At 36.7% G+C, this 15,484-nt stretch overlaps 1 protein-coding gene across 1 annotated transcript; it reads left to right on the plus strand.

The window, feature by feature from the left end:
* Positions 1–10,663: 10,663 nt before the first annotated feature.
* On the plus strand, positions 10,664–15,132 carry LOC143578620 (acyl carrier protein 1, chloroplastic-like). The gene is made up of 4 exons (XM_077062134.1): positions 10,664–10,783; positions 13,562–13,672; positions 14,010–14,132; positions 14,870–15,132. The coding sequence occupies exons 1-4, from the start codon at positions 10,664–10,666 to the stop codon at positions 14,999–15,001; spliced, it is 486 nt and encodes a 161-aa protein (XP_076918249.1). The 3' UTR covers positions 15,002–15,132.
* Positions 15,133–15,484: the final 352 nt, after the last annotated feature.

Consider the following 15,484-nt stretch of genomic DNA (forward strand, 5'->3'; position numbering starts at 1 on the left):
TGACCATGAAATTTTAGTATGTTGTAAGTGACATACCTAGGAAGTTTGTGGTGCAAAAACCTTAGCCGAAACAGCCCCGAAACTGCCCAATTGGACAGCCACCCGACAAGCCTAAAAACAACCGAATTTAGACGAATAAACGCGTCATATGGATGAATTAAGGTGAAAAAGGGTTGTAGACATAATACCGACCTGGAATTGAAGTTTGAATGGCCAGAAATGAGCTGGTCTTGCACAGAAATCGAGAAGAGAAGGGGAGGGGGCGCCGATCGGGATTTGGGTTAGGGTTAGGATTAATTTTTTTTTTGTATAATATTATAATAATAATACATCCTAGCCCCTACACTTTACTAATGGTTGAACTTGTAAGAAAAGTTAAGTAAAATACATTGACGAGGGTGGCAAGGAGCTCTCGGAAGAATGCCTGGTCAAGCCCGAAAGGTGTACACAACACTACAAGGTTAAACCTTTTTTATCGGAAAATTACGGACGTTACATTTATGATTGACATGCATTAAGATCATAGTAATAATAATTATTAATTAAATAAACCTAAGTGTGCTGCTAACCTAAAATCTGTAAAGCTCTAGGTTATTGATAGATCTTTATTATTTAATCTTGCTAGATTTAGTTCTTCGTAAGGAATCCGTCTAGGTTTGATTATTTATTATTGTTTATTGGATCAATTAAATATATTAAACTGCATTTCATTTCCGCGCTGTAAGGTAGGATATCGTATAAAGGAACCAAGTCATATTTAATTAGGTGACCGTAAGGAAACTTGATTTTTAATATTGGTGTGCATTAAAACTTATTAGAAACCCATAGGTGTCTCTTAAGAAGGGCTAGGGGTCCTGCTCGGGTTTTCTCTTAAGTGTCTATTTTATGATCCAAGTCCATTACTAAATATTTTCCTGGTTAATTAACAACTGAAATTTAGGGGATTCTAGCCTAGGTAGTTTTCTCATCATTATCTGATTTAATCAAACTTGTGTTTTCGTTTATTGTACTTGTTTTTCTTAATTAGTTTTAAATTAGTATTTTAAACAACCCCCCCCCCCTAAACAAACAAATAATCGTGTCAGTATTAGTTGAGTGTAATTAGCTAGTTGACGTAATTTAAAGAGTCCTGTGGGTTCGATATCCGGACTTACTTAGCTTTACTAGAGTCGATCGGTTCACTTGCCGGTTAGTAGTTTTAGTTAAGTTAAGAGTCTAGAATTTATCACTTAGTGTCAAGATTAGCGTGTTTTTATATAACTACTTTTAGCACATAAGTCATTCTAAACCTTGCTTGATCTCTAAGTTCTTCATTAGTATCTAAGTCTTAAGCAAGATTCTCATCATTCGTTTGAGGATCACGGATGCTTGTTCTGGCAGTTAGATACACCATTTCAGTAGGGATTACTGCTTTAGCTCCAAAGACTAACGAGAATGGTGTTTGTCCCGTGGCGTTCTTTGGAGTTGTTCTATCCGCCCAAAGCACATAGGGTAGTTCCTCAGCCCATTTGCCTTTCCTTATTCCTAGTTTCTTCTTTAAGTTTTTGATGATGATTTTGTTGCTCGATTCTGCCTGGCCATTCGCTTGTGGATGAACTGGTGTTGAAGTGATCATCTTAATTCCCCAGCTGTCACAAAAGTTAGTAGATTTCCTAATAAATTGGGAACCATTATCACAAATAATTTCAGAAGGAATACCAAATCTAGTAATAATATTTCATTTAATAAAGGATATAATTTCCTTCTCCCTGACTTGAGGGAATGCTTCAGCTTCTATCCATTTGGAGAAATAGTTAGTCATCGCTAGCATAAAGACTTTTCCTCCTGGAGATGTGGGGATTGTGCCAACTACATCCATTCCCTACTTCATAAATGGCCATGAGGAGACATAGGGTATAAGGGTTCCGCTGGTTGGTGTAGGATGTTGTCATGCCTTTGACAAGCATCGCATTTCCTTGAATATTCCATATAATCCTTTTTCATAGTATGCCAGAAGTATCTAGTCCTTAGGATCCTGGAGAATAGTGCTCTGCCCCCTGTATGGTTGCCACAATCTCCTTCATGGAAATCCTTTAAAAATTCCTGGATCTCGGGTTCTTCTATGCATCTTAAGTATGGACATGCAAGGGATTTCTTGTATAGCATATCATGTATAATAGTAAATTGGGATACCATGGTTTTGAAAGCTTTTGGGTTTTTGCCTTTCGGGATTTCTCCATCTTGGATGTACTTTGTTATCGGAAGGATCCAGGATGAACGATCATGAGGGTGATCCTCAGGATTTATCAGTATATCCCCCATCTACTTCCATTGCTTTGCATTCTTCAATTGTAGGAGATAAGACATGAATGATAGGAATTTTTATACTCTCGGGGAGCTTCAAGGCTGAAGCTTGGTTTGCTAAAGCATCAGCCCCTGCATTCTCTTCCCTAGGTACCTGTGTAATGTTAAAATAATCGAAGGATCCTGCAAGACCCTTTACTATATCTAAATATTTAATTAACTTTTCACCCTTGACTGCATATGAGTCATTAAAATGATTAGCAATTAATAATGAATCCACAAAGATTTGGAGATACCTGATTCTCATACCTTTGGCTAGTTGTATACCTGCAATGAGTGCTTCATACTCTGCTTCATTTTTAGTGGCCTGGAATTCACAAGCTATCGAGTAGGGTAGTATGTCCCCCTGTGGCGATTTTAGTAGTATTCCCAATCCTGTTCCTTTAACATTTGAGGCACCATCAGTGAAGAGTGTTCAAGGATCCCTGGTTTCTTCAAGCTGTTGAACTTCAAGATTGGCTTGTTCCTCTATGTCATACTGAAATCAGCCACAAAGTCTACTAGGGCCTGTGACTTGATCGCGTTTCTAGGCTCATATTGAATATAATAAGCACTCAGTTTTAAAGCCCACTTAGTCATTCTATCTGACATTTCTGGTTTTCTAAGGGCATTCTTAATAGGATAATTAGTTTTTGCAATAACAGTATGAGTTTCAAAATAATGTCTTAACTTAGTGGAAGCCATAATTAGAGCTAGAATAAGTTTTTCTAGGTGAGAATACCTGGATTTTGCATCAAGAAGACTTTTACTTACATAGTAAACAGGATGTTGGTTACCTTCATGATCCTTTACTAAGACTGCACTTAAAGTTGTGAGAGAAACAGCCATATAAAGTATCAATGGTTCTCCATCCATAGGTATCATCAGAGCGGGGGCTGAGGATAAGTAGTTCTTCAGAGCGGTGAGGGCAGCTTCATGTTTCTCCTTCAACTCGAATTTCTTGTTTTTCCTCAAAATGTCATAGAAATCTTTGCATTTCTCTGAGGACTTCGAGATGAACATGTTCAATGCTGCTACCCTTCCTGTTAATCTTTGAACCTCTTTGACATTCATCAGGGACTTGAGGTTTGTGATAGCTTGGTTCTACTCCGAACTAGCTTCTATTCCCCTTTTAGTCACCAAATATTCAAGGAATTTTCTGGCCTTGATGCTAAATACACACTTAAAAGGATTCAGCTTCATGTTATATTTTTTAAGGATGTCAAATGCTACTTCTAAATCCTTGAGGTGGTTTTCAGCCTTTTTCGATTTCACTACCATGTCATCAATATAAACTTCCATGGTGTCACCTAACTAATCCTTGAACATCATATTGACCAGCCTTTGATATGTGGCACCTGCATTTCTATGACCAAACGGCATAGTAATATAATAATATATGTCTGTAGGGGTTATTAATGTTGTATCCTCTTGATCAAATGGTTCCATCTGGATTTGTTGAAACCCGGAGGAAGCATCCATAAAAGTTAGCATTTTATGCCCTGCGGTAGCATCCACCATAGAGTCAATGTGGGGGAGAGAGAAAGGATCCTTGGGACATGCCTTATTTAAATAAGTAAAGTCGACACATACCCTCCACTTTCCGTTTTTCTTTTGAACAACAACCACATTGGTTAACCATTTTATGCCCTGCGGTAGCATCCACCATAGAGTCAATGTGGGGGAGAGAGAAAGGATCCTTGGGACATGCCTTATTTAAATCAGTAAAGTCGGCACATACCCTCCACTTTCCGTTTTTCTTTTGAACAACAACCACATTGGTTAACCATTTTGGATACTTTACCTCCCTAATCATACCTGCTTTCAACAGTTTATGTACCCCTTCCTGGATGATTGCATTTCTTTCCGGTGCAAATTTCCTTCTTTTTTGATGAACAGGCCTGAAAGAAGAATCAATTCCAAGTTTATGAGTTATAATGTTCTTAGAAATACTTGTCATATCCTCGTGTTTCCATGTAAAGGTTGATTTTCTTCATTGTAAGAAGGATACTAGATCCTTTTCAATGGATCCTTGAATATCTACTCCAATTAGGACTTTATCATCAGGATCCTTTGGGTCTAAGACTACTTCCTTAGAGTATTGTTCCCTAGTCTCCATGATGTTCCTTCTTGCTTTCTGTAATTGCTATGCTTCCCTTAGCTTCTTTGTAGGCTTCATTGAAGAGGTATAGCAATCCTTGACGTCTTGTTGGTCATTCTCAATCTTTGCTATTCCCCATGGGGTAGGCAACTTCACGCATTGATGGTAGGTAGAGGGAACTGCCTTCATTACATGTATCCAAGGTCTGCCAAGAATGATATTACAATAAGACAAAGTATCGATAACACAAAATTTTTGAACAAAATTTACTCCCTTTATACATATGGGAAGTTTGATGTCCCCCAGTGTGTTTTTTTTTCTCCACTGAATCCTACAGGGACCGAGGATCTTGGGACAATTTCAGATTTGGGATATTCATTTTTCTGAGTACTTGTAGTTGGATAATGTTGACTGAACTCCCGCCATCAATGAGGATCATGCGAACATAATGGTTAGAAATAAATAAAGTAATGACCAAACTGTCGTGATGAGCATCCTGGACATTGACTCGATCATCTTCATCGAAAGAGATTACTTTTTGCTCGATTGTTTTAGAAGTTCTGATCCGCCTTTCACCGTTCTCCAATTTACACTCTTTAGCGTGTTTCTTCGCAGCGTAATAAGAAGTTCCACATATGTCAGAGCCCCCAAAAATCACGTTGATAACTTAGGCATTTGGAGGAAGTGGAGCAGCCACTTCCGAGATTGGTTCAGGATCCTGGGTCCTGGACTTCTTTCTCCCAAATACCTCCTTGAGGTATCCTTTGCTGAGGAGGTAGCTGATTTCCCTTCTCAAGGCGGTACAGTCTTCTGTCATGTGGCCGAAGTCTTCATGGAAAGCACACCATTTTGATTTATCTTTAGGGGGAGGTGCCTTTTCATTCTTCCTTGGCCATCTCGCTTTGTCAACCAAGTTCCTAACAGCGAGCATATCCACAGAGAAGCAATAATCGAATATTTTTGGACAATCTTCATCGTCCTTTTCTTCCTCCACAGCATTGATCTTCTGGCCATTTGGTTTGGAATATGGTTTAGAATTGTTATTCTTGAAGTAGGATCCTTGTCTCTTGTCTTGAGATTCATTTTTTGTTGGAGTGCTCAGTTGATCTTGTATCCTCTGATCTTCCTCTAACCTGATGAACCTTAGAGCTCTATTTCAGACTTCATCTAAGTTCCTGCAAGGGGTCATAACAAGATTTTAATAAATGGAGAGTCCTTTTGTAATCCCATTTTGAATGCCTCAACAGCTGTTGGGACATCCAGGTTTGGAATCTCCGAGGCCTCTCTTCCGAACCTAGTAAGAAACTGTCTGAGGGGTTCCCCACGAGGTTGGACAATCCTATATAAATTACTAGTTAACTTTTCAAAGGATCTACTGCATGAAAATTGACTATTAAACAGATTGATCAAATGAGAAAAAGAAGTAATCGAGTAAGGAGGAAAACTTAGCAGCCATTTGAGAGCAGATCCTGTGAGTGTTCTTTGCATAAGCAAGCTTCTTTCAGTTTTTCTGGAACATGATTAATCTCCATCCTCACTCGGTAGAAGGCTACATGTTCCTCAGGATCAGTGGACCCGCCATATAATTTCATGCTAGGGGCGGTGAAGCGCTTTGGTATCTCAGCATCACAAACTGGAGGAGCGAATCTGGATATGTTATGATTTCCTGCTGGTAACTTCGGGATGGGTTTGATGACTCCCAGTACACTGGATATCATATCCTTGAGTTTCTGTAACTCACAGGCTATAGTTTGATTTATCCCTGCATCCTGCATACCAGCGTGATTATTGCCAAAAGATAAGTTATTGTAAGTATTACCTTTTGTGTGATCAAAAAATCCCACTCCATAGCTATGTCCAGGGTATATTGTTTCAGCGTCGAGAGATGGTCCAGCAGGAGCATTGGTCTGCATGGGTATGAAGTCCCCTTTGTGGACCTCAATTGGCCTTGACCGCGGCTCCTTCAAAGGTTCTTTCCCATAAGGGTTGTAGGATCCTGGATGCTGATGAACGATGGATTCTGTCTGGTAGCCCAAGGATCCTGGTTGAAAGACAGAGGATCCTTGGAGCTGGTGGGCAGAGGATCCTTGATGACAACCTGAGGGTCCAGACTGGAAGGTAGAGGATCCTTGTGAATGCAGGCTGGAGGATCTTAAGTGTTGACTCAAGGATCCTTGTTAAAGGATAGATGATCCTTGTGAATGCTGGACAGGGTACCCTTTTTGGAAGAGATCCAAGGATCCCTGTTGAGGATAAGAGGATGCTGGGCACCTTTGACCTGGGAAATCTGGAGTGTTGAAGTCAAGTATTTTTGGGATGATGAGACTTGTGTTTTAAGCGGTTTTCCTAGTTCTTTTGTTCTTTTCGATCTCATGGAGGATCCTTTGGTTGGTTTTGTTCTGCTGTTCCATATAGCTTTTCATCTGCGCACACAAAACAGAAACATCGTTGTTAGCAGTTACTGTTTGGGAGACCGTAGTGGATTTTGATCTGGTGAAAACAGCAGTCTCTTTCTTCTGAGCAATGGTTATGGGCTTTTGTAGCTTCACGGTTGAAGGTAGTGGTGGCAAAGACATTTGAGCCAAAACACTTGAAGCAGCGGTTGTAGAAATAGCTTTTTCTTGAGAGGCCATTGAGTGATAACTTTGGATATAGGAATTGAATAAAGGTAGAAAATTTTGGAGTTAAAGCACCAAGGGCCCCACGGTGGGCGCCAAATTGTTTTGGTCAAAAATCGGTTTAGGGATCAACTAACCAAATTAGTTTGTGAGGTTTGATGCTTGTATGGATAATATGAACGAAATGGTGATTCTAAAAGATGAACAACGAGATTTATATGAGGAAAAGCCCTTGGAAACTAGTATACCTCTGGCACAAAAACCTCGGGTAGTGAAAACTATCACTACCAATTATATTAAACACAAAGAAAATTACAAAGGTTGGAATTAAAGCTGACCGTGAGTACAAAGTGTTCACAAGTATGCAGAGGATTCTAAGTGTGCTAAGAGTATTGTGTGTGTGATCAGCCGTAATTCAATGTATATAAATACAAACATTTACAACGGATACTAACTACTTTGCTATAAACTCGGCCACGTTTGTTTACCACTTCTTCATGACCGTTTACGAGTGTGGACGAGCTGGAAAGACTTGGTAAAATATATCCTCCGCAAGAATAGGCTTACTGGTAAACACGCTTCAATACCTGCAAAATAGATTAACACATATTTGAAGTCAAGTGTTGAGGATCTTTGAACCATGTAGGATCCTTAGTCCTGGCGACAGATGTCTACGAATGCTCAGGATAGTTGATTTTCAAGGATCAAAGATCTTGATCTCAACAATAGTAATTCCATATAACAGCGTAGGCTCTTTTCTTTAATAGAGTAATCCTTGTGATACACTATGTTCTGTTGCTTAGTATGGTGATTCTGAAACGGTATGTTGCTTTGTTTCGTACGCATTTTTTTTATGAAATGTTATGTATTGTTTGAAGTATAAATTATTATGATACAATATATATGTTCTTGCGTTTACAGTGATAATTCTTTAGGATGAGGTAAAAGACTAAAAACACCCCTTATGTGAATAACATATTAACATTATATGATCAGATATAACAGAAAAATATGGATAAGGTTAACATCATGGATAAAAGGTTTATACAGTTTAAACATTAGCTTATGAGATGTGAAAAGATTATTTTTTGAACTCTAAATTAATAGACAAAACTATTTGATCAAGAGTGTACTTATACAAAGACTTACTACTACTATCTCTATCACTACCACGACGACGACGACCATCACCACTACCACACACGGCCATGACCACGAAGACTACCACTAAAAATAATCATAACTAAAAATATAAATAAAAAAATTAAAAAAAACTAACCCCCCCCCCCCACCCCCTTTCGATTTCCAAAAAAAATAAATAAAATAAAATCGTAAAAGACACAATGATGGAAATAAACAAAAAAACAATAATAAATAAAAAAAGACACAATAAATCGTAAAATATAACACAATACCGAGCAAGATATAATCCAATATTGAGTAATATAACACAATATAAAAAAAAAGACACAATGAATGTCGAAAAACACACACACACACAATGTATTTTTTTCCTCAACATTTTTTTTAGGACGAAGAAAATGAAGAAATATTCTTGTTTTTTAATTTTGAGTCATGACTTTTTATTAGGTTTTTTGAAAGTTTTTTCTTTTAATAAATTCTTCTCATTTTTATTTCATTTTATAGAATAACCTGATCCTAGATATAAAATCTTTATTCTTATTATATAATGAATAATGCATGTTTGAATTTACCCATTTAAATCTTTTTTACTTTCATTTTTAAATCAATTTCACCCCTCTCTTTTTCTAATTTTAATAAAAAGATTATACTGTAAAAACAAGCATATAATTTTTTTTAAATTAAGTATTTTAAAGTTTTTTTTTTAACTAGAAATGTACATGCTACATGATTATCCGTGTGTAGGTGGTAATGGCCTGGGTTCGGGCCCGATGTTGTAATCCTAGCCACCAGTCCCATACCCGATTGTAAAATTGTATCTAATATCCGACTCATTACACGTCGGATATTTGTCAGACAATTACCCATGGTGTATCAGGCATACCCTTTCGTTAAATAAATAAACGTACACTTTTTTTTTCATTTTTGCCATTACAATTATTATAGTTATTTTATACTTTTATAATTTGTTTATATAATAACTATTACAAATTAAATTATATGCATATAATCGTTACATAAATAAATAACATTATTATAATTTTTATATAATTTTATGCATGCATGTTTATCATCATACAAATTAGAATGATATCCTTAAATACATATATCAAAAGAAAAATTAACTTTTCATATAATGAACCTAGTAATTCACTAATTTCAAACATTAATAGACAATAATTAAAGTAAAACATAAATAACGATTAAAATTTTTAGGCATCTAATTCGGGTAAATGGGTACGTGATTTTAGGTAATCGGGTCGGGTATTATCAAATCTCACACCCGTCTCAAAACCATAAACTTTTTAAAAACTAATCTCATTACCTGTCAGGTTTCGAATGTACTCTTCTCTGATGATTCAAATATAATTGTCTGGCTTGGGCTTACCATTCCTGCCCGTGTGTTCCCGTCACATTGTGCGGGTTACGGGTACCCGCTTAGAAGGTAAAAGGCTATGACTGATATGTAGTTACTCTATGAAGGACTATTCAAGTAAAAAAATGCTAATAATTAAACCTGTTTTGTCTCACCTAACTAAAGTTTGTTTTTCTCCTTCCATTTTCTACATCAATAAAAAATGAGCAGCTATGTCTAGATGTGTGCTGCCGCCCGCCAAACCCTACGAATTCACAAAATTCATAAATAGACATTCAAACAATTAAATAATTAACTTTTATTATTGCTTCAGTCGATAAAACACGTTTATTTCCTAGCAACCGTTCTATTTTAAAGATAAGGAAAATTGGTTTTTATTGTCTCAACTATTTCATTTTTGTCGGCGCTGGTCCCAATTTTCATTTTGGCTGGCAACGGTCCTAACTTTCACATACGTTTCTTCCACCAGTCCGCGACTAACGGAGTACTAACTCTGTTATGTCATTGCTGACGTGTCCATCCTACTTGTCAAAAATATATGACATGGTAGCCTACGTGGATATTAGTTTTTATATAACAATTTTACATTCATAATCAAAATCCCCAATTATCTCCTCCACCAACTCCAGCGACGGTTCTTTTCCGGCAACCAGAGAAAGAGATCGCTAGCCATCCTTCAAGATCGCAACTCATCCGCAGTTCATATCGGAGGCTTATTCACAACCTTCTCACCGTTAACCGTTAGTCCGGACCAGAGGTCGGCGACACCGGATTTGAACGCCGATACGGCAGAGGACGGCGACACCGGAGTTGAACGCCGATGTAGCGAAGGAAGTTGAACGATGACGGTGATGATCAAACATTGTAATTGACTCGATGATTCAATTAGGGTTCTTGAGATAAATTGGGGATTTTTATTTGGGTGTGCCTTTGGAGTCAAACCCCCCAATTTATCATATATGAATCGGGTCCTTGAATTGGAACACGGGGTTGGGTCGCCGGAAAAACGAGACGAGGCGATTGGATACGAACTGAGATGAATAACGAATATGGGGAGACGGCTCGAGCAGATTCAAAACTCCGCAAGCATGATGGTTGCCGGAAATGGTGAACGTGACGGTGGCCGATGTGGCGTTGGGTGGTGGTGACAGGGGTGGCGGGAGTGGCGGTGGGACGGTGGTGTGGGGAGGTGGGTTTGAGTTTGATGGCGGCAGTGGGTGGGAGGTCGGAGTCCGGTAGGGATTTCTGATTCTCCGGTCTTTGACAACTTAGATGGCTGCGATGGTGGCTGCCACGTAACGTTTTTTTGACAAGTAGGATGGACACGTCAGCAATGACATAACGGAGTTAGTACTCCGTTAGTCGCGGTCTGGTGGAAGAAATGTATATGAAAGTTGGGACCGTTGCCAGCCAAAATGAAAGTTGGGACCAGCGCTGACAAAAATGAAATAGTTGGGACCAATAAAAACCAATTTTCCTAAAAATAATAAAATATATTTTTTATTACTTAAATTCACGTAGTTAATTTTTGAGACTAACTACAATTCTAGAAATTATAATGACTCAGATAGCGTTGATCACACGGTCCAGCATCAATTCTATGACAAACTCATCATCCGAAGGGTCACCATGATGAAACCTGGTTCGTACAAACTAGTTTTGCCATAAACGAGACTCAAACCAGTAATCTACCATAGAGAAAGTCACTAAAGTACCACTAAAACACTGCTCCTTTAATAAACTTGATCATACATTGAATTGATAAAAATTATTACTTTAATCTTAATATACATAAACTTGATAGATTATTTCTTATATCACTGATTAAGCATGCAATGAAGTATGCTACAAAAGTGTTTACAACGTTTCATAACGCATGATTGGCCAAATCATTGAAACAAACAATATCCAAATACCAAATCCGCCTTCTAGATAACCTTCGCGAAATAGAAGAAACTCTTGGAAAGGTCAAGGAAAAAACTTGTTCTTCTTCTGTAAAGAATTCTTTCAATAATTACGAACCGAATCTTTTCAAAAAAGCACGTACAATACTTTTATGCTTACGAGCTAAAGTTCTAGCACAAGAAAGTCTAAGTATATATTTTACTCGATACAAACTCTTTTTTTTTTGAAGATCCACTATGATAATGAGAAAGATTTCTGTATATACGGCCAAAGCGCTCAATAATATCATAATCTGAGAAATCGGCCCAAATCGCCTTACCAATTGGTTCAAACTTTTCAGCTTTGCTTATTTTATCGATTAAACAAAATTCAGATCAATTTGGATTCAAAATAATTAAAACCGTACCTAAAACTATGTATTTAGTTTGATCACACCTTTAAACAAGAAGCAAATTTTAATAAGACGTATGTTTCTCCGTTCAGATTCATCTGTTTTGTAATCGACAAGATGTTAATAAACTAAACTACTTAAAGCGTTGGTTGTAAAAATTCCGATTAGTCGTCAATTAATCCTGATTAATTTCAATTAATCTTTAGATCCCACCACATAGTCAACAATTAACGATTACTACAACACTTTGTCCATCCAATGTGGTGTGGTGGTAGGGAGTTTGAGTTTCTCAATGGGGACTCAAGTTCAATACCCACTTACAACACTTTGGAGGGATATGGGTGGCTCAATGAAGAAAGACTGAGATCTTTGTGATTTTCAGTTCGATCCTGAGGGAATCCGGGTTTTACCACCAGTGGGCCTTCGGGCGGTGGATTTTCCCCGGAACTAGAGATAACTTGAAGACGCTTAAGAGCATTCTATTAAGAACATTCTATGTTTGTTGGCCGTTCATAAAAAATAAAATAAAATTAAATAAACGATTACTACAAGTAGGCTTAAAACTGAAAATGAAAATAAAAAATATACCGGTGAACTACTTACTAATAACATTTCCAACTCCTGCCAACTTTTTCGATATAAACTATAAACCCTTTTCTCTATATAATATTATTCACACTCTTCCTGCCCTTCGTCCTCCTTCATATCCTTCTCCTTCACTTTCTCATCTCATTGTCATCAATGGCTTCCATCGCATCAATATTCATGCCCTCTCTATCATCCCACAAACCCAATCAGGTTTAACTAACAAATTGTTTGTATATATCTTAATCTTGTTTGTTTTCATCCCATGATCACTTCGATACGAAATAGGTTGTTGAGTTAATCAGGTTTCCCGATTTTATGTTGTCGATTGTAATTTTGTTTTTACCCAATTCGATTCCGATTATTTTGATCAAATTGGATTTCTGATTAGTAGTTAATTCCACCTATATTCTAGGTGTTGATGGTTTACTAATCACGGGTATAAACGAGACGAGCCAGAGCTCCGCTTGCGAAGAGCCCTGTCTCTAAAGCTCGAGCGCAGGGCGTGACTTGTTTTTCAAGCTCGAGTTTAGCTTGTTTATTATTTATTAATATTTACTTGTTTTATTTATATGTTCTCTCGTAATTATTCACACACACACACACACCTAGGTTGAATAATTAGGCTTTTATATGTAAAAAACCAATGAAAAATTCATTTTTACATTTAAAAAAAATATTTTTAGATAATCATTTTTAGAGATTTTACCAATAAACACCTGTAGAAGTCGTTTTAATAATTTTTTTTAAAGGACGGTTAAAAGAAGGTAATTTTTTTTTATAAAATGGTATTTTTGCATTGGAATGTCTTCTACATGTATTTATATGAAAAGCTCCAAAAAAAGTTTATGCTAAAACTAGTTTAAGCTTAATTTTGCTATTAAACGAGCCACAATAAAAGTCGGGTTTGGGCTCGTTTAAACCTGGCTGCCGTACACATTTACTCTATTTCATGATTGTTAACATATTAATTTTTTCTTTATTTTATGATCAGTTTGTTTAATTTCCATATAATAGCTTCTTAAACTCTGCTGTTGAATCTGCAATTTTACTTTCTGAAACAAGAAATTTGTTGTGTGTTTTCCATTTTGTTTCTAATTAATTGTAATTTTTGATGGCAGACACTTACCAGGGTTTCTAATTTCAATGCCGTATCGCTCGCTGTCAATGGGAAATCCTTCTATTCTCTTAAATTGAGTTCTACCCCATCGCGATTCAGGGTTTCCTGCGCGGTATATGTTCTAGTTTTTCATTTGGATTTGACAGTTTTGAAAGTTATATGTTGGTAGTTAATAGCTAAATTGATAAAATCAAATAAAATGATTAATAGTTATGTAGTCTGATAATCAAAATAGGCATGCAAATTGTGCAGTTTATACATTGACTCGACTTGTTTAACTTCAGAGAGATTGCTCTTGGTTCATTTCGAGCTCGGGCTTAGGCTGTTAATTATTTTATTTATGTAATTCTGAAATTGTTTTATATATATTTTAATTTTATCTATTAACACAATATATATCATATTATTGTCTAAGGTAGAAACATTTTGATTTTTTAATGTTTTGGCAGGCGAAACCGGAGACAGTGGACAAGGTTTGTAACATCGTAAGGAAACAGTTGGCCATACCAGAAAACACTGCTGTAACCGGGGAATCTAAGTTTGCTTCACTTGGAGCTGATTCTCTTGATACGGTCTGTTTATTGTTTACTAGTATATCAAAACCGACAATTTATTAGTTGGATTTAAAAGTTCCGGGTTGGGTTGACCCTAAACAGTTACATATTAGAGGTCGGAAAATGGGTGGAATCTGTTGGCATGTCAAACATGCAATTAGTCGTCAGGTTGGTTCCAAGGGTTTGGATTGGTTTTGGGCACGATCCCAGCCACAAACCGAAAATTTGGTTTTTGAGTTTCTTAAGACCATTTGCTTTTGCTTTTCACAATTGGTTTGATTCAATTTTGGTTTTTCTAGTTTTGCCATTTGAGCTAGAAAAAAAAAACCTTAAGTAATGAATTTCGGCCTGAAACTTTGGGCCTAATTTTTTTTTCGGTTAATTAATAGTGAATTGATTATTCAGCATTTGGGTCTAAATATTTTGGGCCACACCATTTATAAACAATAAATTCTATCAGTTTTTACGGGTTTCGTGTGGTTTTTACCAATCGGTGCGGTTACTTTGGTTATCGGTACATGCAAAACTGAAAATTTGGTTTTGAAAAAAACAAAAACATAAAACCAAACCGTCAACTTTAAGGTTGGTTAGGTATTTTGTTGGGTTATGTCAATTAATTCGGTTGAAAATTAATTCTAGAAGTGCAAAAACGGTTGATTGTATGACATGTCAAAATAGGCAGTCAATTGTTTGGATTGAAACAGTCGGTTCGGGTTGACCCAAACCATATGATCTTATATGATGATTGTATTCAGGTTGAGATTGTGATGGGACTCGAAGAAGAATTTGGAATTAGTGTGGAGGAAGAAAGCGCTCAGACCATTGCGACTGTTCAGGATGCAGCGGATCTGATTGAGAAGCTCGTTGCGAAGAACGAAAAAGTTTAAAAGTCAAAATTGAGGGAGAATAGATCTTGGATCTTTTTATATTTTAAACCAAAGTCTTCACAAGTTCATGTGGGTTGTAAGGATGTGAAAATTAAACAAGTATGTTATAATAATTTGTTTTTGTGTCTTTTCTTAGCAATTCATGTGACTGGTGAATTACATGTTTCAAAAGTTTTATAGAATAACATCCGTATTGTTTCACCTACACTTTTGTTCGTGTGTCTAAAACACGAATAAGATACAATGTGTTGGTTGGTGGTTGTATTTGTCGGTAGTTGTTCGGTTACAGAAGTCAAATTGTTACTGATCTAAGTTTTTGTTGCTTGCAATTTGATGCCTGTACAAACATACAAAGTCATCAAATTCGAAAAGGGCGAGCCAACTCCCCAAACAGTGACAGAACTTGAACAACTACATTGGGAGGTTGGAAATTTTAAATTAATCATAAGTTTTTATATAAAGCAACCAAATTTTTTTCATCAA

The sequence above is a fragment of the Bidens hawaiensis genome, unplaced genomic scaffold, assembly GCF_021521415.1.
Source record: "Bidens hawaiensis isolate Kalapana, Puna unplaced genomic scaffold, B.hawaiensis_p1.1 tig00029312_1, whole genome shotgun sequence".
NCBI lineage: Eukaryota > Viridiplantae > Streptophyta > Magnoliopsida > Asterales > Asteraceae > Bidens > Bidens hawaiensis.